This window comes from Chelonia mydas, chromosome 6 (genome assembly GCF_015237465.2).
Source record: "Chelonia mydas isolate rCheMyd1 chromosome 6, rCheMyd1.pri.v2, whole genome shotgun sequence".
In the NCBI taxonomy this organism is placed as follows: Eukaryota; Metazoa; Chordata; order Testudines; family Cheloniidae; genus Chelonia; species Chelonia mydas.
Window position 1 is genome coordinate 2,442,493 of NC_051246.2, and position 23,677 is coordinate 2,466,169.

Below are 23,677 nucleotides of genomic sequence, written 5' to 3' on the forward strand. Positions count from 1 at the left end.
CCCTGCTGTCCCAGCCCTGGGCTCCCAGTCGTGTGATCTCCGGGTGGATATATTCATTGACCCTTTGCTGCTTCTATCTAGTCCCCTTGCTTCAGTTGGTTCTTCCCCCAAAGCCAGAAAACCATCTGTGTATTGGTGCTCACTTGTTCAATGCATTAATCCTATAGGAGAGGACTGTGGGCTAGTGGGTTGGCGGAGGGGGTGCTAGAATTCAGGACTCCTGGGTTCTATCCCAGCTGGGGGGTGGGGGCCATCTGCACCTCTCGTGAACTTACCCGCCTTGTGGTTTTATAGCTCTGTTTACGAATGTGATGTGTAGCCGGTAAATTGCAGCCAGTGACTTTGCCCTCTCGGTCTGTGCTTTGGTCCCAGCCAGCTGGAGTTGGGGGAACTGCTGTCATGGGTGTTCTCAGCTGCCTGCTGGCCACCCTCCTGCTGCTGCCCCTGCTGGAGGGTGAGTGAAGAGTCTGCTGGGGTCCTGGCATTTGACGCCTTCTGACTGTGGAAGTGTGCTGGTCTGAAGGATGAGGATTGGAAAGGATTAGAACAGGGATGCAGGGGGGGCTGGGAGCCAGGACTCCTGGGTTTTATCCCCAGCTCTGGGAGGGGAGTGAGGTCAAGTGGGTTAGAGCGGGAGGGGGGGGCTACTGGGTCTAATTCCCACCTCTGGGAAAGAAATGGGTTTCTGTCCCTCACATCTTCAAGCCCATAAGGAATAACTCCCTCTGCAATAACTTGTGGCACTCTCTGCTGGAGGACTCTGCCCTCTGTGGGTTTCAAGAGAAAAAGGGCAGGGGTGGGGTTCTCAGCACTTACACTGGGCAGGAGGGGATGGAAGTGAGGGGTAGGGGAAAGAGGAGATGGTTTTGGGTGGGCAGGGCGAGGGACTGTGGGAAGGGTAGGTTGTGGGTGGCAAAGGAAGGGGAGAGTGATATAGGGCTCGGGGGGAGGAGAGGGGATGGATAAGTGAGGCTGGGGTGAATGTGTGGGGCATGGGGCAGGGAATAGCTCATGGAGGTTGAGCGGGGGATGCACAACCATGACTGAGAGAATGGGCCCTTCCCCCATCACCCATGGAGGGGAAGTTATGGGGCAGAGAACCTGGATTTAGGATTTGGGCTCTCTGTTGGGACTCTCAGACAGAGGGGAAAATCCTGTATCAGACTATGTCCCCCTACATACCTCACTTCCTGGGGGGGTCATACCCCAGGCCAGAGAACCACCCCACCCACATGGGAGGAGGTTGGGGACCCATGGGAGGCATGGGGGCAGGCCATGGCTCAAAGGGGGCCTGATGGGGTTGTGAGAGGAGGAATTTCAGGGATCTGCCTGTGGAAATCGTGTGTGTGTGTGTGTGTGTGTGTGTGTGTGTGTGTGTGTGCGCGCACATGCGTGTGAGTAGGTGGGTGCAGCGCTGCCCCCTGCTGGAGGGGTCAGGGTCGTGTGTGGTTTTCACACCTCACTCATCCCTCTCTTTCTCTTCTAGCTGCTGAGGAGTTCCAGTCAAGTAAGGAATCTGGACACTTTCTATCCCCAGCTCTGGGAGGGGAGTGGGGTCTGGTGAGTTAGAGCGAGGGGGGGCTGGGAGCCAGGACTCCTGAGTTCTATTCACACACCTCTCCACTTTTCTCCCCAGCCTGCGGGCAGTCAGTGACCTCCAGCCGCATTGTAGGAGGGCAGAATGCCCGGAACGGGGCTTGGCCCTGGCAGGCCAGCATCCGATACAATGGAGTCCACGTCTGCGGAGGGTCCCTCATCACGGGGGAATGGGTGGTATCTGCAGCTCATTGCTTCAATCAGTGAGTAGAATGATAGTCCAACCCCCTGCTCAAAGCAGGACTGATCCCCAATTAAATCATCCCAGCCAGGGCTTTGTCAAGCCGGACCTTAAAAACCTCTATGGATGGAGATGCCACCACCTCCCTAGGGAACCCATTCCAGTGCTTCACCATCCTCCTAGTGAAATAGTGTTTCCTAATATCCAACCTAAACCTCCCCCACGGCAACTTGAGACCATTACTCCTCATTCTGTCATCTGCTACCACTGAGAACAGTCTAGAGCCATCCTCTTTGGAACCCCCTTTCAGGTAGTTGAAAGCTGCTATCAAATCCCCCCTCGTCTTCTCTTCCACAGACTAAACAATCCCAGTTCCCTCAGCCTCTCCTCATAAGTCATGTGCTCCAGCCCCCTAATCATTTTTGTTGCCCTCCTCTGAACTCTTTCCAATTTTTCCACATCCTTCTTGTAGTGTGGGGCCCAAAACTGGACACAGTACTCCAGATGAGGCCTCACCAGTGTCAAATAGAGGGGAACGATCACGTCCCATGATCTCCTGGTAATGCCCCTACTTATACATCCCAAAATGCCATTGGCCTTCTTGGCAACAAGGGCACACTGTTGACTCATATCCAGCTTCTCGTCCACTGTCACCCCTAGGTCCTTTTCTGCAGAACTGCTGCCGAGCCATTCGGTCCCTAGTCTGTAGCGGTGCATGGGATTCTTCCGTCCTAAGTGCAGGACTCTGCACTTGTCCTTGTTGAACCTCATCAGATTTCTTTTGGCCCAATCCTCTAATTTGTCTAGGTCCCTCTGTATCCTATCCCTACCACTCCTCTCAGTTTAGTGTCACCTGCAAACTTGCAGAGGGTGCAATCCACCCCATCCTCCAGATCATTAGTACCCCAGCCTGTTCCCTAGCTGTCCCACCCCAGAGGTGGCTGCATCTCAGAGTGGGCTGGGGGGAGGGCATCCCTGTGCAGTGTCACTGTGCGGCTATAGCCCAGCTTCTAAACAATCCCCTGGACGAACCCTTCAGTGTGCCAGACCCCCGTGGGGTCCCACTCTGCCCTCGGGGTCAGCCCCACGGCTCCACCCACTCCATGACTGAGTCTCTGGGCTCCGGGACTCCTGCTTCAATTCATGAGCTCTGCCCAGCGAGTCCAAGGGAGACAGATCCCCGGTGGAGGCTTGTCTGCTCTGCAGGAGCCTGTGCACTTCAGCCAGGATTTGCAGTGACGCCAGGCAGCCTTGTCATACCAGGGTCCGGTTAATTAATCAACTGGACCATGGCTCCGGGAAATCCTTAGGTGAGCCCAGAGAAACCACAGTGAAGATAGAGGCCATCTGGCCAAGCCAACGCTCCCCAGCCTGCTCTGGACTCCATTTCAGCCGCTGTCTCTTGGGGTACGTTTACACTGCAATGAGGGACCCGTGGCAGGGCCGCGGCTGGCTTCGGGCAGCTAGCCAGGGCTTGAAGACTTGGCACGGCAAGGGTTTTTAGTGCAGTGTAGACATATCCGTTGAGCCTCTCCCAAATATTGGACAACCTTTATCCCCCGGCTGTCAGCTCTCAGTCCTTTGTTCTCGGCTAGCTTCTGCTCAGATCCCTGCGGAGATATGGAAGGAATCCACCTTCCTCAGGCTCTTTGGTTGCTAGGTCTCAATGTTCCGGCTATTGCGGTTTTTATTCTCTCCTCAGATTCCCCATTGACATAGGGTTGGCCCCAGCTGGGCCTGCAATGACCCAGTCAGTCCGTGCCAGACAGCAATGACACCCCTCTCCCCCTTGTTTCTCCTGTGCTGCCCCATTGAGAGACTTAACGCTTTTGCACCCAATAGGGAAACTGAGGCACATAGAGGATTCATAAAAATATTACAGAAAATTCCCACTTTGCCACAGGCTCTTCCCCATCTGCCCCACCACAGCAGTGGCTGTATCTCAGCCCCAGGCAAGCCACCCTATGTGGCCTTATGTGCGGCTGTTCCCCAGCTGCCCCACCCCAGAGGTGGCTGCATTTCTGTTCTGTGGTAGAAAATATAAAAACAAACTCCTGCCCAATGTCTCCCCATCTCCTAGGAGCCTGCCCCTCGCTGGTTACTCTGTTTCCCTGGGGGAATTCCAGCTAAACATCCAGAGCGCAAACGCCTTCACCTCTGCTGTGTCACGGGTCATAATCCACGACAACTACAACCCCACCACCGATGCCTCCGACATAGCCCTGGCGCACCTAAGCACGCCCCTTCTGTACACCGCCTACATCCTCCCTGTCTGCCTTCCCGCCCGCAATGATTCCATCGCCTCCGGCACCCAGTGCTGGGTCACCGGCTGGGGCAATGTCCAGACGGATGGTAAGATGCCTGGAGGGCCTGCGTGGGGTGGGGGTCCCCCAAAGGCGACATGGGAGACCCCTTGAGCCAGGGCTGTGTCTGCTGCATGAGTCACGTCGCCGTCGCGTGGCCGCAGCCCAGACAGGCAAAGCAAAGGCCAACGGCTGCCGAAGAGCAGAGATCTTCCAATGGGAGGCAGGTTCTGGGAAGCGAGTGGGGGCGAGTGAGTTAGAACGGGGGGGGCTGGGAACCAGGACTCCTGGGTTCTATCCCCAGCTTGGGGAGGGAAGTGGGGACTGCTGGGCTAGAGCAGAGAGTGCTGGGAGCTGATACCCCTCTTGTGCTTAAAAACTCCCATTCACACCTGACCGAGCTAGATTGACCCAGATGAGGTGGGGAACAGACAGTCAGGGATGATCCTTCCCCGGGTGGAGGTGGCTGAGGTGGGCCCTGATGAGGTGTATTTTTTCTCCGCAGAAAATCTCCCTCCTCCCCGCACTCTGCAGGAGGTTCAGGTCTCACTCATAGATGTCCAGACATGCAATGACCTCTATAACACACCCATCACAGGGTACCCGGGGTCGCGCCCCATCAAAGATGACATGGTGTGTGCTGGCTACCCCGAAGGAGGGAAGGACTCCTGCCAGGTGAATGAATTCAGGGACGTCCCAGGAAATCCAGGCCCCGAGGGCTGAAATAGTAGGGGGCTGTGGGTCGGGCTTGAGGGACACCAGGTCAGGACTGAGGGGCACCAGTCTCACTAATTCTCTTTCTCTCTCTAGAGTGATTCTGGGGGACCCCTCGTTTGTTCGCAGGCTGGCTCCTGGTTCCTGATCGGCATCGTGAGCTGGGGAATTGGCTGCGGCCTCCCCAACCGTCCAGGGGTCTATACCCGGGTCTCCGCCTACTCTGACTGGATCCAGCAGCAGTTCCCCAGTGTGGCATTCGGGGTGGTGAACGTCACCATTAGCACTCAGTCTAATGCCGGCTACGCTCCAGCGCCCACCCCCCTGCTTCTCGGCACCCTCCTGCTGGCCAGCGCTGTCCCGGGGATGGTGCCACCGCTTTCTAAGTTGCTAATTTAACAGTCAGCCCTGCCATGGGAAAAAAAACCATCAGAATTACAACCCATTATTATAGGGCTGGGAGGGGAGTGGGTGTGACGGGATTGACAGAATCTGTAACCGTGTAGATCACTGTTGCAACCACTGTTATACATTTGCAGTAAATATTGTCCAAAGGTTGTAGTGTGAGGTGTCTGTGGCAAGCTTATGGTTTTCTGGTCATGATTATGCTGTCTATATGTGTGTATCGTTTTTGTAGTTGAAGTTATGAATATTGGCTCTGTACCGTCTGTATTTCAAATTGTGCTCTGCTTCTGGGTGACACCCCAGACAAGTTGGTGTCAGCTCGGCCTAGCCTGCTTGATGGCCCATTAAAGACCAGCAGTGACCCAACTGACCCATTGAGAGAAGGCAGATACACCCTGTGACTCAGCAAAGTATGCAGGGACTTGCCCATATGAGTCCAAACTCCATTTTGCTGTAATTTTCCACAGTAAGAACAAAGAGGTGTCCTTACACCTGGAAAAGACCATAAAAGGCTGATGTCTCATCTCCATCTTGCCTTCAATCCTGCTTCTTACCTCTGCAGGCACTTTGCTACAAACGGAAGCTCTACACAAAGGACTGAATGACCCGTCCCAGCTGGGGATGTTCTCCAGAGGCTTGATTTGAACCTGCCATTTATTCCATCACTGCGACAAGCCTGAACCAAGAACTTGGCCATTACAGTATGTCATTGATCCCATTTAACCAATTCTAGCTCTCATCTGTATCTTTTTCCTTTTATGAATAAACCTTTAGATTTTAGAGTCTAAAGGATTGGCAACAGCGTGATTTTTGGGTAAGATCTGACTTGTATATTGACCTGGGTCTGGGGCTTGGTCCTTTGGGATCAAGAGAACCTTTGTTCTTTTACTGGGGTATTGGCTTTCATAACCATTCGTCCCCATAACGAGGGGCACTGGTGGTGATACTGGGAAACTGGAGTGTCTGAGGGAATTGCTTGTGTGACTTGTGGTTAGCCAGTGGGGTAAAACCAAAATCTTCTCAGTCTGGCTGGTTTGGTTTGCCTTGGTGTGCAAAGAAACCCAGCCTTGGGCTGTAACTGCCCTGCTTTAAGAAATTTGTCCTGAATTGGCACTCTCAGTTGGGTCCCGCCAGAACCAGGCTCATTACAGTGGGTTAGTTATTGCTGGAGAGGACTGGGTGTCAGGACTCCTGGGTTCTATCACTGGCTTTTGGAGGGGATTGAGATCTGGTGGGTTAGAGCAGGGGTTGGGAGCAGGACTCCTGGGTTCTATCCCTGGCTCTGCCAAAGACTCCCTGTGTAACCTTGAGCAAGTCCCAGGTCTCTCTGAGTCTCAGTTCCCCTAGATGTAAAAGGGGGAGAATAAACTTGCCTTTGTCTATTTAGAAAGTGAGCCCTTCAGGGCAGAGACCGGCTCCCATTGTGGGTCTGGGCAGTGCCAGCACAATGAGGCACTGTTCTCAGTTGTAGTCTGTGCAGCACCTGGCTCAAAGAATTCCTGGCTCATGTTCAGGTGTCGTAGGTCCTACAATAATACAGAGAATACTAGTAATAAAAGATATGTCTGTCTGTCTCAACTGCATCTGTCTGCGTAGACTGTATATGCCTGTCTGTCTAGTTTGCCTTGTCTGTCTGTCAAGATTGTTTCTGCCCCCTGTCTAAATTCTGCCTATCTAGGCTGTCTGTCTCTTAATGTGTTGCATATGACCATATGTCTCTATTGTGTCCGTCTGTTTGTTTAGATTGTGTCTATCTAGATTGTGTCTGTCTGTACTGACACCATCTGTCTATATTGTGTCTGTCTGTCGAGGACGGGTCTATCTCTTATTACTCACAATGATATAAAGTAAATAACACCAAGAATACTGTGAATTTCCTTGGGCTGTTCTGTCCTTGGTCATTTACACAACAAAGAGAACACAAAGGACCCATGCACCTCTGAGGTACACACACACACACACACACACGCAGACACCCACAGCAGAACCAGGTGAATCCCCTGGGGAAGCCTCCCTGACCATTTCAGGAAACATTACCCCATTCCGCACATGCCAGCGGCATCATGTTGTGGAAACACAAGGGGGCGGGGGTTGTCAGCTGCACAGGACCTAGGAAAGGAATGAGGGGCCAACGCAGCTGGGACGTGGGGCAGGCTGGATACAGGGAGAGTGAAAACAGGGATGAGGGGTGGAGGCCCAAGAAGCGGTTTCCCTAGAACGGTGAGAAGAGGCAGGCGATGGGGGGATTGGCTGGGCGACATTCCCCAGCAAGGCAGACAACTGACACTGGGGATTGGGGTCACTGGGGCAGCTCACCAACCATCTACTCCCCTGCGGAAGCAGAACTGGGAGCTGCTGTGCCATGTATAAGCAGGGTCTGAATGAGCTCTCCCCTGACAGCTGGGAGCGGGGAGAGACTTCAGGAGCAAATTGTATTTACATGACCACATCTACTCTGCCTAGGTACCCAGCAGACAGGAGCTGTGTTTTCAAAGTGATCAACTCTGGCTGGCGTTGGGATACAAATCACTTTAGTACTGAATGCAACGGTAGTGAAATGCTCTTACCAATATTGTTGCCTTTATTGTATGAATAAAGAGGAGCAGAACTGTGCTTAACCTGTCCCGAATGAGGGGGTCACCCTCCACTGAAGGGACCTTGTTAAGCCAGGGGCTCAAATGCCAGAGGCCTGTGAAAGTAAAAGGGGGTGGGGACAGATGTCCCCGCCAGGAGGTGTGGTCCCTCCCTCAGATTTCTCGGTCTGGTTTAACCTGTTTCCCCTTACTGTTCGAAGTTCATTATCTTAGAGTGCTCAAATGAGAGCTGAAATCACTGGTGGTGGGGCAGTGTGTCTGCCCAGCCTGCAAAAAGCTGCCAGGCAGTAAAAGACTGACCTGCAGAGGTCACAGCAGAGATGCAGGTGCCAGCAGAAGGTGACTGACAGTCAGCTGGTGGACAAGTGGCCGGCCGGGCAGCCAGCCAGAGCAAGCACTCAGATGGCAGAGCAAGCAAAGTGCCTTCTTCCCAGAGGTTGGAAGTGAACTCACACAGATGCACCTCTCAACCCTGGGTCCTGTCTGACCCAGGACAACCACTGTGAGTGGGGTGGGGTGAGGCAGCAAAGCGGGGCACAGGGAAGGCACTTTTGGTTGTAGACTGATGACCATGAGGTGGAGGGCACTGCCCCATGCAGTCTGGGGTGGGCATCCTGTTCACAGGTTTATGATTATGAATTCTGCTTGTGGCATTTTCCCTAATTAATGTTGCGTGATTTCTCCCTTTCACTAAAAGTTTCTTTTCTACACTCAGACTCTGTGATTGTGACTGGGGCAATATTGCCTCTCAGAGGCACCCAGGGGTGGGATGTAAATTTCCCTGGTCACTGGGTGGTGGCTTGAGCTGGTTCTGTGTTGTACTGTTGAAAAGCAACCCCTAGATATTGAACGTGGCTCCGGTTGCTGCCGGCTGCACCTGGCAGAAGGGTTACACATGGGAATGCCCTGTAAGCCAGGAACCATTCGTTTCCTGCTACCCACGCTGCAGAGTAAGTTGGGGGCTGGGAGCCAGGATGCCTGAGTCGTATGGGAAGGGAGTAGGGGCCAGTGGGTTGCATTCCTGGGTTCATTTGCAAGGAGAGTGCGGTCTACTAGCAAGTGGGAGGGGGGATGGGAGCCAGGATGCCTGGGTTCTATCCCAGCTCTGGGAGGGTGGAGCTGCCATTGGCACCTCTCATGAATTTACCTTCCGTGTGGTTTTATAGCTCTGTTTATGAATGTGACCTGTTACCTGTAAATTGCAGCCAGTGACTTTTCCCTCCCAGTCTGGGATTTGGTCCTAGCCCTTGGAGGAGCCAGCTGGAGCTGGGGAAACCGGTATCATGAGTGTTCTCAGCTGCCTGCTGGCCGCCCTCCTGCTGCTGCCCCTGCTGGAGGGTGAGTGCAGGGTCTGCTGGGGTCCTGACCTTGGGAATCTGCTGGGATGAGGGATGAGGATCAGAAAGGGACATAACAGGGACTGGGGGGGCGGGGAGGAGAGTGGTCGCTAATGGGTTAGAGCAGAGGGTGCTGGGATCCAGGACTCCTGGGTTCTCTCCCCAACCCTGTGAGGGGAGTGGGTTTCTGTCCCTCAAACCTTCAAGCACAAGTGGGATGGAGCTGTCCATGAGGAAGTATTCCCTCTGCCAATAACTTGTGGCACTCCCTACTGGAGGACTCTGCCCTGTGTGGGTTTCCAGAGGAAAAGGGCAGGGGTGGAGCTCTCAGCACTTACACTGGGCAGGAGGGGATGGAAGTGAGGAGTAAGGGAAAGGGGAGATGGTTTTGGGTGGGCTGGGCGAGTGCCTGTGGGAAGGGTAGGTTGTGGGTGGCAAAGGAAGGGGAGAGTGATGTAGGGCTCGGGGGGAGGAGAGGGGATGGATAAGTGGGGCTGTGGTGGATGTTTGGGGCATGGGACAGGGAATAGCTCATGGAGGTTGAGCGGGGGATGCACAACCATGGCTGAGTGAATGGGCCCTTCCCCCATCATCCATAGGGGGCAGTTATGGGGAAGAAACCCTGGATCTAGGGCAGGGGTGGGCAAACTTTTTGGCCCAAGGGCCACATCCGGATATGGACATTGTATGGCGGGCCATGAATGCTCATGAAATTGAGGGTTGGGGTGTGGGAGGGGGTGAAGGCCCCGGCTGGGGGCATGGGCTCCAGGGTGGGGCCAGAAATGAGGAGTTCAGGGTGCTGGAGGGGGCTCCGGGCTAGGGCAGGGAGTTGGGGTGCAGGTGGGGGGGTGAGGACTCCAGCTGGGGGTGCAGGCTCTGGGGTGCAGAAGGGTGGAGCTGAGGGATTCAGAGGGTGGGAGGGGGATTGGGGCTGGGGTTTGGGGCACTGGAGGAAGTCAGGGATGCAGGCTCCAGGTGGCGCTTACCTCAAGCAGCTCCCAGAAACAGTGGCATGTCCTCCCTCCAGCTCCTACGCGTAGGCGTGGCCAGGCGGCTCTACGCGCTGCCCTGTCCGCAGGTGCCTACCCCGCAGCTCCCATTGGCCATGGTTGCTGGCCAATGGGAGCTGTGGGGGGTGGAGCTTGGGTCAGGGGCAGCGTGTGGAGCCCCCTGGCTGCCCCTACGCGTAGGAGCCAGAGGGGAGACATGCTGCTGCTTCTGGGAGCCGCTTGGCCCCCGGACCCCGCTCCCTCGCAGGAGCTTGAGGGCCGGATTAAAACATCTGAAGGGTAGATAGGGCCCCCGGGCTGTAGTTTGCCCACCCCTGATCTAGGGTCTGGGCTCTCTGTGGGGAATCTCAGGCAGAGGGGGAAAGCCTGTATCAGACTATGTCCCCCCACATACCTCACTTCCTGGGGGGTCACACCCAAGGCCAGAGAACCACCCCACCCCATTGGAGGAGGTTGGGGACCCATGAGAAGCATGGGGGCAGGCCATGGGAGGAAGAGGGCCAGGTGGGGTTGTGAGAGGAGAAATTTCAGGGATCTACCTTTGGAAATCGTGTGTGTGTGTGTGTGTGTGTTTGTGTGTGTGTGTGCACGCGTGAGTAGGTGGGTGCAGCGCTGCCCCCTGCTGGAGGGGTCAGGGTCGTGTGTGGTTTTCACACCTCACTCATCCCTCTCTTTCTCTTCTAGGTGCTGTGGAGTTCCAGTCAAGTAAGGAATCTGGACACTTTCTATCCCCAGCCCTGGGAGGGGAGGGAAGTGGGGTCTAGTGGATAGAGCCGGGGGGACTATGAGTCAGGACTTCTGGTTTCCATCGCTGGCTATGAGAACGGAGTGGAGTCTGGTGGGTTAGAGCAGGGGCGGGCTGGGAGCCAGGACTCCTGGTTTCTATTCACACCCTTCCCCACTTTTCTCCCCAGCCTGCGGGCAGTCAGTGACCTCCAGCCGCATTGTAGGAGGGCAGAATGCCCGGAACGGGGCTTGGCCCTGGCAGGCCAGCATCCGATACAATGGAGTCCACATCTGCGGAGGGTCCCTCATCACAGGAGAATGGGTGGTGTCTGCAGCTCATTGCTTCAGTCTGTGAGTACCCCCAGCCTGTCCCCTAGCTGTCCCACCCCAGAAGTGGCTGCATCTCAGAGAGGGCCGGGGATGGGGAGGGAGAGCAGCCCCTGTGCAGTGTCACTGTGCGGCTATAGCCCAGCTTCTAAACAATCCCCTGGAGGAACCCTTCAGTGTGCCAGACCCCCGTGGGGTCCCACTTTGCCCTCGGGGTCGGCCCCACGGCCCCACCCACTCCATGACTGAGTCTCTGGGCTCCGGGCCTCCTGCTTCAATTCATGAGCTCTGCCCAGCGAGTCCAAGGGAGACCGATCCCTGGTGGAGGCTTGTCTGCTCTTCAGGGGCCTGTGCACCTCAGCCAGGATTTGCAGTGATGCCAGGCAGCCTTGTCATACCAGGGTCTGGTTAATTAATCAACTGGACCACGGCTCCGGGAAATCCTTAGGTGAGCCCAGAGAAACCACGGGATAGATAGAAGATAGAGGCCATCTGGCCAAGCCAATGCTCCCCAGCCTGCTCTGGACTCCATTTCACCCGCTGTCTCTTGGGGTACGTTTACACTGCAATGAGGGACCTGTGGCAGGGCTGCAGTTGGCCTGGGGCAGCTAGCCCGGGCTTGAAGACTTGACCCGTCAGGGGTTTTTAGTGCTGTATAGACATATCCTGGGTCCTCCTTTGTCCCGAGACATTGAGCCTCTCCCAAACCTTGGCCAATCCTTTATCCCCTGGCTGTCAGCTCTCAGTCCTTTGTTCTCAGCTCGCTTCTGCTCAGCTCCCCTGTGGAGATGCGTAAGGAATCCAACTTCCTCCAGGTCTTTGGTTGCTGGGCTTCAGTGTTCTGGGCACTGCGGTTTTCATTCTCTTCTCATCTTCTCCAGTGATATGTGGTCGGACTCAGGTGGTGCTGTAAGGACCTCTTCAGTCCACAACAGAGAGCAATGTAACATAACCCCTCTGCCCGGTTCTCCTGTGCTGCCCCATTGAGAGACTTAACGCTTTTGCACCCAATAGGGAAACTGAGGCACACAGAGGATTCATAAAAATATTACAGAAAATTCCCACTTTGTCACAGGCTCTTCCCCATCTGCCCCACCACAGTGGTGGCTGCATCTCAGCCCCAGGCAAGTCACTCTATGTGGCATTATGTGCGGCTGTTCCCCAGCTGCCCCACCCCAGAGGTGGCTGCGTTTCTGCTCTGTGCTAGCGAGTATAATAACAAACTCCTGCCCAATGGCTCCCCCTCTCCTAGGAGCCTGCCCGTCACTGGTTACTCTGTTTCCCTGGGGGAATTCCAGCTGAACATCCAGAGCGCAAACTCCTTCACCTCTGCTGTGTCACGGGTCATAATCCACGACAACTACAACCCCACCACCTATGCCTCCGACATAGCCCTGGCGCACCTAAGCACGCCCCTTCTGTACACCGCCTACATCCTCCCTGTCTGCCTTCCCGCCCGCAATGATTCCATCGCCTCCGACACCCAGTGCTGGGTCACCGGCTGGGGCAATGTCCAGACGGATGGTAAGATGCCTGGAGGGCCTGCGTGGGGTGGGGGTCCCCCAAAGGCGACATGGGAGACCCCTTGAGCCAGGGCTGTGTCTGCTGCATGAGTCACGTCGCCGTCGCGTGGCCGCAGCCCAAACAGGCAAAGCAAAGGCCAACGGCTGCCGAAGAGCAGAGATCTTCCAATGGGAGGCAGGTTCTGGGAAGCGAGTGGGGGCGAGTGAGTTAGAACAGGGGGGGGCTGGGAACCAGGACTCCTGGGTTCTATCCCCAGCTTGGGGAGGGAAGTGGGGACTGCTGGGCTAGAGCAGAGAGTGCTGGGAGCTGATACCCCTCTTGTGCTTAAAAACTCCCATTCACACCTGACCGAGCTAGATTGACCCAGATGAGGTGGGGAACAGACAGTCAGGGATGATCCTGCCCCGGGTGGAGGTGGCTGAGGTGGGCCCTGATGAGGTGTATTTTTTCTCCACAGAAAATCTCCCTCCTCCCCGCACTCTGCAGGAGGTTCAGGTCTCACTCATAGATGTCCAGACATGCAATGACCTCTATAGCACACCCATCACAGGGTACCCGGGGTCGCGCCCCATCAAAGATGACATGGTGTGTGCTGGCTACCCCGAAGGAGGGAAGGACTCCTGCCAGGTGAATGAATTCAGGGACACCCCAGGAGATCCAGCAGCCCCGCGTCTGCGATTGGAGGGGGCTGCGGGTCAGGACTGAGGGACTCCGGCAGAGCTGGGGGGGGTCAGGTATGTAGTCCCTCGGGGCTGCAGATTGGGATTGAGGGGCACTGGTCTAACTGGTTCTCCGTCTCTCTCTAGGGCGATTCTGGGGGACCCCTCGTTTGTTCCGAGGCTGGCTTCTGGTTCCTGATCGGCATTGTGAGCTGGGGAGCCGGCTGCGGCCTCCCCAACCGCCCTGGGGTCTATACCCGGGTCTCCACCTACTCCGACTGGATTCAGCAGCAGCTCCCCAGTGTGGAATCCGGGGTGGTGAATGTCACCATTAGGAGCCAGCCTAATGCCGGCTACACTCCAGCGCCCACCCCCCTGCTCCTCATCACCCTCCTGCTGGCCAGTGCTGCCTTGGGGTTGGGGCCACCCCTTTGTTTCTGAGCTGCTAATTTAACAACCAGGCCTGCCATGGAGGAGACAAGGCATGATTATGGGGCTGGGAGGGGAGTGGGGTCTAATGGGTTAGCACATGGGGAGCTGAGCGCCAGGACTCCTGGGTTCTCTCCCCAGCTCGGGGAGGAGAGAGGGCTGTAGTGGGTTAGAGCAGGGGACAGGGGCTGGGAGCCAGGACTCCTGGGTTCTCTCCCCAGCTCTGGCAAGGGAGGCAGTTTTAGTGAGTTAAAGCATTGGTTCTCATCCGGGGGCCCACAGACCGCTGGTGGGGTGTAAGCCATTTCAGTGGGTCCATGAGCCCCCTTGCCCTATATGGCTAAAGCTGGGAGCCCAGAATTCCAAGCCCCAGTGCCCCATGGGGCTAAAGCCCTGAGCCATGGCTCCCGATGAGGCAGAAGCCCTGCGCACCCCTGCCCTGCATGGGTAAAGCCCCCCAGACCTGTGAGGCAGAAGCCCCCGTGCCCACATCTAGCGGCTGAAGCCAGAGCCCCAAACCCCCACCCCCCTCCACACACACACACACAGACACACACACACAGAGCTGAAGCCTGGAGCCCAGGACCCCGCCCCTCGGCTGGGCCCTGGAATTGTATAACAGGTTGGGAGTCCTCAGAAAGAAAAAGCTTGAGAACCCCTGAGTTAGAGAAGCGGGGGCTGGGTGTCAGGACTCCTGGGTTCTATCCCTGGCTCTGGGAAGGGAGGGGGGTCTAGTGGGTTAGAGCAGGGGGGGCTGGGAGCCAGGACTCCTGGGTTCCGTCGCCAGCTGTAGGAGGGGATTGAGGTTGAGTGGGTTGGAGCAGGGGCTGGGAACCAGGACTCCTGGGTTCTATCTCCAGCTCTAGGAGGGGATTGAGGTCTTGTGGGTTGGAGCGGGGGCTGGGAGCCAGGACTCCTGGGTTCTATCTCCAGCTCTAGGAGGGGATTGAGGTCGAGTGGGTTGGAGCTGGGGCTGGGAGCAGGCCTCCTAGTTTCGATCTCTGGCTCATCCACAGATTTCCCGCGTGACCCTGAGCAAGTCCTGGGTCTCTCTGAGTCTCAGTTTCCTTCGGTGTAAAAGCGGGAGAATAAACCTGCGTTTGTTTGGAGCAGGTGTTCAAACAACACGTTTTTTGGTGGCCTCAGGGTGCAGCCACCAACTCTTGCTAGTGGCTGCTCTGAGACTTTTTCCTAAAATACTTAATTTACTTTAGGAAAAACAAAGAAATCTGCACATACACACGTCCACATCATTGTCATTTATTTATGTAGGGTTTGTTTGTTTGTTTGTTTGCAGACTCAATAATAAAAATAACGCACAGTTGTCTCTATTCTTTGCTGGAGCTAAACAGAATAGGAACACTAATTAGGTGCTTTCCACGTTCTTGTCTTTTGTTATCGTTTCTTTTGCTTTTTTGCTAAAAGGTCGCTGTCACGGACTCCCAGGTCATGGCCACTCTTGGCCCGGTGCGGTCCCTGGGGGGAAGCCCCTTCAGCGTGACAGCCCTTCTCGGGGGTCCACTCTGTCTTGGGGGTTAAGCCCCTCCTCCTCCTGGAGCCGCACCTCTCTGAGCCTTAGCACGCCTGTCTCTCGCCCGTGGGCCCCTCAGCGAGTTCACTCGCTCTGGACCCCTGGGGCCTCCACTCCCAGAGGGAATAACGCCCCCCCCCCCCCGATCTCCAGACCGGAGCGACTCTCAGCCAGTGTAACACAGGAGGGTTCATTGAGCATCTGAACACAGCGTAGGACCTCTCAGGGCCCTCAGGCCTGGCCTCCCTCAGCAGAGCACATCCAAGTCTCCCCTGCATCCAGGTGGGCTCTGCCTGCTCCCTCTCTCCAGTCCCATGAAGTGAGCTGTAGCTCACGAAAGCTTATGCTCTAATAAATTTCTTAGTCTCTAAGGTGCCACAAGTCCTCCTTTTCTTTTTGAGGATACAGACTAACACGGCTGCTCCTCTGAAACCTGTATCCCCTTCAGGGTCTTTTTCTGGCACTGATATTTTGTCCAACTTTCTGATACCCGTTCGCGTTTTTCACTCTTTTGCCTTCTGCCAGGAACGAGCTCAACCTGCCCAAACACCAGGCAGTGATTTTGCTGACGATGACGTTAGCCGATAGCCGCTGACGGAGCTGCAGTGGGGCGAGAGGTAAACACAGCAATTAGCCAACCAATACGCTTTGTGACTTGAAAGACAGCCATGCCTATGCAGTTCAGCTCCACCTGCCCTGTAAGGAACGAGGGCACATTTGGGGTGTATGGCGTTTACAAGGCAACTTTAAAATGTAACTTTTCAGCATTTGTTTGGGCACTTTGGCGCATAGGCGTAGTATGACTTCCATGTGGGGGTGGGGGGGCAGAGCGGGGGGATATTTAATGACAGCCCAAGCCCAAGCCCCGGCCCCCTGCAGCTGACGCACAAAGCCAGAGTCCCGCCACCCTGAGGCTGAAGCCCAAAGCTCGGCCAGGTAGGTTGGGAACTCATCAGCCACCTGCAGGTCCCTCTGGCACTGCGCACGCCGGCCACACGTGTCTCCGAAGCTGCTCCCTGGAGCCCCCGAGGAAGCTGCGTGGTGCAGGGCGCTGATCCCCGTGGGCAGCACCAGCAAACACCAAGGCAGCATATCCAGAAGCACGAGCCGGGTGCTGGGGGAGGGCAGCTTCTTATCTGCCTCCCCACCCGCATCTCCTTCCAGGAAGCTGTCGTGGTCGCAAAAAAATCCGCTGGTGGCCACGGTGGCCACATTTGAGAAATGTTGGTTTGGACTGTGAGCCCTTTGGGGTAGGGACTGGCTCCCACTGTGGGTCTGGGCAGCCATGTTCGGGTGTCGTAGGTCCTACAATAATACAGAGAATACTAGTAACAAAATATATGTCTGTCTGTCTCAGCTGCATCGGTCTGTCTCGATTGTATATGCCCATCTGTCGAGTTTGCCTTGTCTGTCTAGATTGTGTCTGCCTTTCAAATTCTGCCGGTCTAGGCTGTCTGTCTCTTAATGTGTGAGATCCAACCATCTGTCAATACTGTGTCTGTCTGTCTGTTTAGATTGTGTCTATCTAGATTGTGTCGGTCTGTACTGTCTCCATCTGTCTCTGTTGTGTCTGTCTGTCTGTTTAGATTGTGTCTGTCTGCCTAGGATGGGTCTATCTCTCATTACTCAATGATACAAAATAAATAAGCCCAAGAATACTGTAAATTTCCTTGGGCTGTTCTATCCTGGGTCATTTACCCAACAGAGACAACACAAGGAACCCCAGGCACCCCTGAGGTACACACAGACACACCCCAGAGTCTAGCTATAGGCACCCAAATACCCTGGAGTTTAGCTATAGACACACACGCCCTGTGGAGTTGAGCTGCACACACAAACACACAGACGCACACAAGACGCACACAGCAGAACGCGGTAAGCCCCCTTGGGAAGCCTCCCAGGCCATTTCGGGACACATCCCCCTATTCTGCAAAGGTCAGCAGCCGGGTGTCACAGAAACACGAGTGGGGGAGTTCTCAGCTGCACAGGACCTGGGGACGCAGCGAGGGGCCAATGCGGCTGGGGCCGGAGGCAGGCTGGGAATGGGGAGGGTTAACATGTGGCAGGGTTTGGTGGCACAAGAAGCGGTTTCCCTGGAAGGGTGAGATGAGGCAGGCGATAGGAGGACTGGCTGGGCCACATTCCCCAGCCAGGCAGACAGCTGACACCAGGGTTTGGGGTCACTGGGGCAGCTCCCCGACCCTCTAGTCCCCTGCGGAGGCCGAGCTGGGAGCTGCTGGGCCATGGGAGCGCCCTGCACCCCAATAACCATCCTTCTCCTGCTGCCCATGCTGCAGGGTAAGTGGGGGCTGGGAACCAGGATGCCTGGGCCCTATGGAAGGGGAGTGGGGGCTAGTGGTTTAGCACAGAGAGCTGACCGGGAGCCGGGACACCTGGGTTCTATCCCAGGTTCTGCCACAGACTCCTTGTGTGACCTTGAGCAAGTCCCGCATCTCTCTGAGTCTCAGTTTCCCTGGATGGAAAAGGGAGAGAATGTTCCTGCCTTTGTCTGTTTAGACTGTGAGCCCTTCGGGGCAGGGACTGGCTCCCACTGTGGGTGTGGGCAGCACCTGGCACAAAGGATTCCTGGCTCATGTTAGGGTATCGTAGGTCCTACAATAATACAGAGAATACTAGGAACAAAAAATATGTCTGTCTGTCTCAACTGCATAGTATATGCCCGTCAGTCTAAATTGCATCTCACTGTCTAGATTGCCTCTCTCTCTCTCTCTCTAGATTGTGTCTGCCCCTCTGCTGAAATTCTGTCTGTTTAATTTATTGTATCCAACCACCTGTCTCTATTGTGTCTGTCTATCTGTTTAGATTGTGTCTATCTAGATTGTTTCTGTCTGTACTGTCTCCATCTGTCTCTACTGTGTCTGTCTGCCTAGGATGGGTCTATCTCTCATTACCCACAATGATACAAAATAAATAACCCCAAAAATACTGGGAATTTCCTTAGGCTGTTCTCTCCTTGGCCATTTACATGACAAAGATAACACAAGGGACCCCATGCACCCCCCAGGTACACACACATCGGAATTTAACTGCACACTTTCACGGGGTCCCCGGGCGATGCTCTGGACCTGCTCCCCATGAAGCCAGTCAGGACTCTGGGCAAGTCTCCTTTCTGTGAGCAGCCTGTCTGCAGGACACACAGCTCACCCGGCTTCCACCTTCCTGGGTCTGACCTCGGAGCCTCCAGCCTCCTCTGCCCCTCCTTGCGCTTCCCCCAGCGAGTCCGCCCAGGTGGGGTCCTGGGGAAGCCAGAGGGTCCTGCCCCGCAACTCCGCAGTCAGACGGGACTCTCAGCCAGCCAGTAAAACAGAAGGTTTATTAGACGACAGGAACATGGTCTAAAACAGAGCTTGTAGGTGCAGAGAACCGGACCCCTCAGCTGGGTCCATTTTGGGGGGCAGTGAGCCAGACAACCCCGTCTGCCCTTCACTCCTCATCCCCAGCCAGCCTCAAACTGAAACTCTCTCCAGCCCCTCCTCCTCTGGACTTTGTCCCTTTCCGGAGCCAGGAGGGCACCTGATTCCTTTGTTCTCCAACCCTTTAGCTCTCACCTTGCAGGGGGGAAGGGCCCAGGTCATCAGTTGCCAGAAAACAGGGTGTCAGCCATTCTCTGTGTCCAGACCCCTGCACACACCTGCCCTGTAGGGCTCTGCAAGGATCATTCACCCGTACCTCACCACCTAGATACTTAAGAACTGCATAGGGGAAACTGAGGCACCCACACACTATTCAGAGGAAACATTAAGAACAGTCCCGCTTCGTCACGCACACACACACACCCAAGTCTAGCTATAGACACACACACTCTGGAGTTGAGCTGCACACACACACACACACACATATACACAAACACACAGACGCACACAGCAGAACCCAGTGAGTCCCCTTGGGAAAGCTCCCCGGCCATTTCAGGACACGTCCCCCCTATTCTGCAAAGGTCAGTGGCCGAGGGTCACAGAAACACAAGTGGGGGAGTTCTCAGCCGCACAGGACCCGGGGACGGAGCGAGGGGCCAATGCGGCTGGGGCCGGAGGCAGGCTGGGAACGGGGAGGGTTAACATGAGTGCGGGGAGGGCGGGGGGTTTTCCTGGAAGGGTGAGATGAGGCAGGCGATAGGAGGACTGGCTGGGCCACATTCCCCAGCCAGGCAGACAGCTGACACCAGGCTTTGGGGTCACTGGGGCAGCTCCCCGACCCTCTAGTCCCCTGCAGAAGCCGAGCTGGGAGCTGCTGGGCCATGGGAGCGCCCTGCACCCCAATAACCATCCTTCTCCTGCTGCCCATGCTGCAGGGTAAGTGGGGGCTGGGAACCAGGATGCCTGGGCCCTATGGAAGGGGAGTGGGGGCTAGTGGTTTAGCACAGAGGGGTGACCGGGAGCCGGGACACCTGGGTTCTATCCCAGATTCTGCCACAGACTCCTTGTGTGACCTTGAGCAAGTCCCGGATTTCTCTGAGTCTCAATTTCCCTGGATGGAAAAGGGGAAGAATGTTCCTGCCTTTGTCTGTTTAGACTGTGAGCCCCTCGGGGCAGGGACTGGCTCCCACTGTGGGTGTGGGCAGCCCCCGGCACCACGGGGCCCTGATCTCGGCTGGAATCTGGGCAGCACCTGGCACAAAGGATACCCGGCCCATGTTAGGGTATCGTAGGTCCTATCATAATACAGAGAATACTTGTAACAAAACATATGTCTGTCTGTCTCAACTGCGTCTGACTGTCTACATAATATATGCCTGTCGGTCTAGACTGTGTCTGCTCCTCTGTCTAAATTCTGCCTGTCTAGGTTGTCTGTCTCTCTTTCTGTCTTGAATCTGACCATCTGTCTCTACGGGGTCAATCTGTCTGTTTACATTGTGCCTATCTAGATTGTGTCTGTCTGTACTGTCCCCATCTGTCTATATTGTGTCTGTCTGTCCAGGATGGGTCTATCTCTCATTACTCACAACAATACAAAATAAATAACCCCCCAAATACTGTAAGTTTCCTTAAGCTGTTCTGTCATTGGCAATTTACACAACAAAGACAACACAAGGGACCTCGCACCACCCCTGAGGTACACACACACACACACCCCTGGAGTTTAGCTATAGACACACACACTCTGGAGTTGAGCTGCACAAACAAACACACTCACAAACATACAGAAGCACACAGCAAAACCCAGTGCATCCTTTGGGGGCAGGGACTGGCTCCTACGATGGATCTGGGCAGCACCTGGCACAAAGGATTCCTGGCCCATGTTAGGGTATCGTAGGTCCTACAATAATACAGAGAATACTAGGAACAAAAAATATGTCTGTCTGTCTCAACTGCATAGTATATGCCCGTCAGTCTAAATTGCATCTCACTGTCTAGATTGCCTCTCTCTCTCTTTAGATTTTGTCTGCCTCTCTGTCTAAATTCTGCCGGTCTAGGTGCTTTGTCTCTTGATGTATTGTATCCAACCACCTGTCCGTATTGTGTCTGTCTCTCTTTATAGATTGTGTCTATCTAGATTGTTTCTGTCTGTACTGTTACCATCTGTCTCTATTGTGTCTGTCTGCCTAGGATGGGTCTATCGCTCATTACCCACAATGATACAAAATAAATAACCCCAAGAATACTGGGAATTTCCTTAGGCTGTTCTGACCTTGGCCATTTAGACAACAAAGACAACACAAGGGACCCATGCGCCCCTGAGGTACACACACGGAGTTTAACTGCACACACACCCCGGCAGTCTAGCTACAGTCTAGCTATAGACACACATACACTCTGGAGTTTAGCTGCAAGCACACACACACACACACACAGACGCACACAGCAGAACCCAGTGACTCCCCTTGGGAAAGCTCCCCGGCCATTTCAGGACACATTCCCCCCCACACACCCCATTCTGCAAAGGTCAGCAGCCGAGTGTCACAGAAACACTGGTGGGGGAGTTCTCAGCCGCACAGGACCCAGGGAAGGAGCGAGGGGCCAATGCGGCTGGGGCAGGGGGCCGCCTGGGAATGGGGTGGGTGAAAACAGAGGGCGGGGGGGTGGCCAATGAAGCGATTTCCCTGGAAGGGTGAGAAGAAGCAGGCGATATTCCTCTGCCAGGCAGACAGCTGACACGGAGCAGTGGGGTCACTGGGGCACCTCACCGACCCCCTAGTCCACTGCAGAAGCCGAGATGGGAGCTGCTTGGCCATGGGAGCGCCCTGCACCCCAATAACCATCCTTCTCCTGCTGCCCATGCTGCAGGGTAAGTGGGGGCTTGGAGCCAGGAGGCCTGGGTTCTATCCCTAGCTCTGGGAGGGGAGTGGGGGCTAGTGGGTTAGCATCGGGGGGCTAGGAGCCAGGACGCCTGAGTTCTATCCCTGGTTCTGCCACAGACTGCCTGTGTGACCTTGAGCAAGTCACGGGTATCTCTGGGTCTCAGTTTCCATAGATGGAAAAGGGAGAGACTCTTCCTGTCTTTGTCCGGTTAGACTGTGAGCCCTTCGGGGCACAGCCTGGCTCCCCCTGTGGGTCTGGGCAGCGCCTGGGACCACGGGGCCCTGATCTCAGCTGCAGTCTGAGCAACACCTTCACAAAGGATTCCTGGCCCGTGTTAGGGTATCGTAGGTCCTACAATAACACAGAGATTACTAGTAACAAAACATATGTCTGTCTGTCTCAACTGCATCTGACTGTCGGAATAATGTATGTCCATCAGTCTCGATTGTGTCTGCCCCTCTGTTTAAATTCTGCCTCTCCAGGCTGTCTGTCTCTTAATGTATTGTATCCGACTGCCTGTCTCTATTGTGTCTGTCTGTCTGTTTAGATTGTGTCTATCTAGATTGCGTCTGTCTGTACTGTCTCCATCTGTTAATATTGTGTCTGTCTGCCTAGGATGGGTCTCTCTCTCATTACCCACAATGATACAAAATAAATAACCCCAAGAATACTGTGAATTTCCTTAGGCTGTTCTGTCCTTGGCCATTTACACAACAAAGGCAACACCCGTGTCCCATACACCCCTGAGGTACACACACACACACACACACACACAGATACACACACACAGACAGACGCACACAGCCCCGGAGTCTAGCTATAGACATACACACCCTGGAGTTTAGCTGCACAAACACACACACACACACACAGAAGTGCACAAAAGAACCCGGTGAGCTCCCTCGGGAAAGCTCCCCGGCCATTTCAGGACACGTCCCCCCATTTCACGAAGGTCAGCAGCCGGGTGTCACAGAAACAAGAGTGGGGGAGTTCTCAGCTGCACAGGACCTGGGGACGGAGCGAGGGGCCAATGCGGCTGGGGCAGGTGGGAGGCTGGGAATGGGGAGGGTTGACATGTGGCGGGGTTTGGTGGCGCAAGAAGCGGTTTCCCTGGAAGGGTGAGGAGAGGCTGGCGATGGAGGGACTGGCTGGGTGACATTTCCTGGCCAGGCAGACAGCTGACACTGGGCAGTGGGGTCACTGGGGCAGCTCACCGACCCCCTAGTCCCCTGTGGAAGCTTAGCTGGGAGCCGCTGGGCCATGGGAGCGCCCTGCACCCCAATAACCATCCTTCTCCTGCTGCCTAGGCCGCAGGGAAAGTCGGGGGTTGGAGCCAGGATGCCTGGGTCCTATGGGAGGGGGCTCGTGTGTTGCAGCAGGGTGGGCAGGAAGTCAAGATTCCTGTGTTCACTTGAAAGGAGAGTGGGGTCTATTAGGCTAGAGTGGGGGGAGGGGCTGGGATCCGGGACTCCTGGGTCCTATGAGAAGAAAGTGGGGGCTAGTGGGTTAGAGCAGGGGGAGCTGGAAGCCAGGACTTCTGGTTTCAATTCTCAGTCTCAGCAACAGACACCCTCTCTCGCCCCCACCCTCTGAGCCAGCCCCAGAAATGTACCTTAGGGCTGTTGAAATGCTCTAAATAGTGTAATAACCCAGGGATGAGGCTTCAGCAGGGAAGCGGTTAAAAAGATATGAAGTGCAGCTGTGTCCCACGGGCAGGGCAGGGTGCAAAAGACTCAGCTGTTGTCCCAGAGCCAAGGAGGAACCCAGCAGTGCTGGCCTCCAGCCCGCACTACTCTAACCACTAAACCTCCCCTGGCTGGGGAGAGATCCCAGGCACCCTGAGAGCCGTGTGTTATTTTGCACTGTTTACTTTTAGTCAGCATTTCTTTCTGTCTTTCTTTTCCTGTCTTCCTGATTCCTGTTCATTTCTGAAACCGGTTCCCCTGCTTTGTGCCATCTGTGACTCCTTCTCCTGTCTCCCTCAGCTGCACTGGACCGTGGAATCCAGACAGGTATGTAAACTATCACTGAAATCATGTCATCTTTCACTTCAATCAGCCTCTGCACCAGGTGGCTGGAGGGTA

General features: G+C 55.2%; 3 protein-coding genes across 5 annotated transcripts in view; all 3 read left to right on the forward strand.

Annotated features, from left to right (window-relative positions):
• The first annotated feature begins 315 nt into the window (after positions 1 to 315).
• Positions 316 to 5,465, forward strand: LOC102930100 (serine protease 33-like). The gene is made up of 6 exons (XM_037898704.2): positions 316 to 454; positions 1,487 to 1,507; positions 1,637 to 1,799; positions 3,858 to 4,129; positions 4,586 to 4,755; positions 4,891 to 5,465. The coding sequence occupies exons 1-6, from the start codon at positions 400 to 402 to the stop codon at positions 5,191 to 5,193; spliced, it is 984 nt and encodes a 327-aa protein (XP_037754632.1). The 5' UTR covers positions 316 to 399; the 3' UTR covers positions 5,194 to 5,465.
• Positions 5,466 to 5,862: 397 nt separating this feature from the next.
• Positions 5,863 to 15,210, forward strand: LOC114022609 (serine protease 33). 3 transcript variants are annotated; one of them, XM_043549691.1, is made up of 8 exons: positions 5,863 to 5,900; positions 7,663 to 8,295; positions 8,999 to 9,131; positions 10,825 to 10,845; positions 11,055 to 11,217; positions 12,446 to 12,717; positions 13,175 to 13,344; positions 13,524 to 15,210. In XM_043549691.1, exons 3-8 carry the CDS (start codon positions 9,077 to 9,079, stop codon positions 13,815 to 13,817), a joined length of 975 nt encoding a protein of 324 aa, XP_043405626.1. In that variant the 5' UTR covers positions 5,863 to 5,900; positions 7,663 to 8,295; positions 8,999 to 9,076; the 3' UTR covers positions 13,818 to 15,210. The 3 variants fall into 3 exon arrangements, with proteins under 3 accessions (XP_043405626.1, XP_043405625.1, XP_037754631.1); XM_043549690.1 differs by lacking the exon at positions 5,863 to 5,900 and having other exon boundaries at positions 7,165 to 8,295; XM_037898703.2 differs by lacking the exons at positions 5,863 to 5,900; positions 7,663 to 8,295 and adding an exon at positions 8,311 to 8,743 and having other exon boundaries at positions 13,524 to 14,510.
• Positions 15,211 to 19,478: 4,268 nt separating this feature from the next.
• The window catches only part of LOC102939474 (transmembrane protease serine 9), a 42,392-nt gene continuing 38,193 nt past the window's right edge, over positions 19,479 to 23,677 (forward strand). The window contains exons 1-2 of the mRNA XM_043548306.1: positions 19,479 to 19,646; positions 23,579 to 23,605. Of these exons, the coding sequence (XP_043404241.1) occupies positions 19,592 to 19,646; positions 23,579 to 23,605 (82 nt within the window). The 5' untranslated portion in view covers positions 19,479 to 19,591. The remainder of the gene's footprint in view (positions 19,647 to 23,578; positions 23,606 to 23,677) is intronic.

Bases quoted from the DNA above. Each gene is read 5' to 3' on its own strand.
- LOC114022609 (XM_043549691.1), top strand. From the start codon at position 9,077: ATGAGTGTTCTCAGCTGCCTGCTGGCCGCCCTCCTGCTGCTGCCCCTG. The intron at 9,132-10,824 runs GTGAGTGCAGGG...TTTCTCTTCTAG, and splicing joins GCTGCTGCCCCTGCTGGAGG to GTGCTGTGGAGTTCCAGTCA. The intron at 10,846-11,054 runs GTAAGGAATCTG...TTTTCTCCCCAG, and splicing joins TGCTGTGGAGTTCCAGTCAA to CCTGCGGGCAGTCAGTGACC.
- LOC102930100 (XM_037898704.2), top strand. From the start codon at position 400: ATGGGTGTTCTCAGCTGCCTGCTGGCCACCCTCCTGCTGCTGCCCCTG. The intron at 1,800-3,857 runs GTGAGTAGAATG...CCCATCTCCTAG, and splicing joins GCAGCTCATTGCTTCAATCA to GAGCCTGCCCCTCGCTGGTT. The intron at 4,130-4,585 runs GTAAGATGCCTG...TTTTCTCCGCAG, and splicing joins GGGCAATGTCCAGACGGATG to AAAATCTCCCTCCTCCCCGC.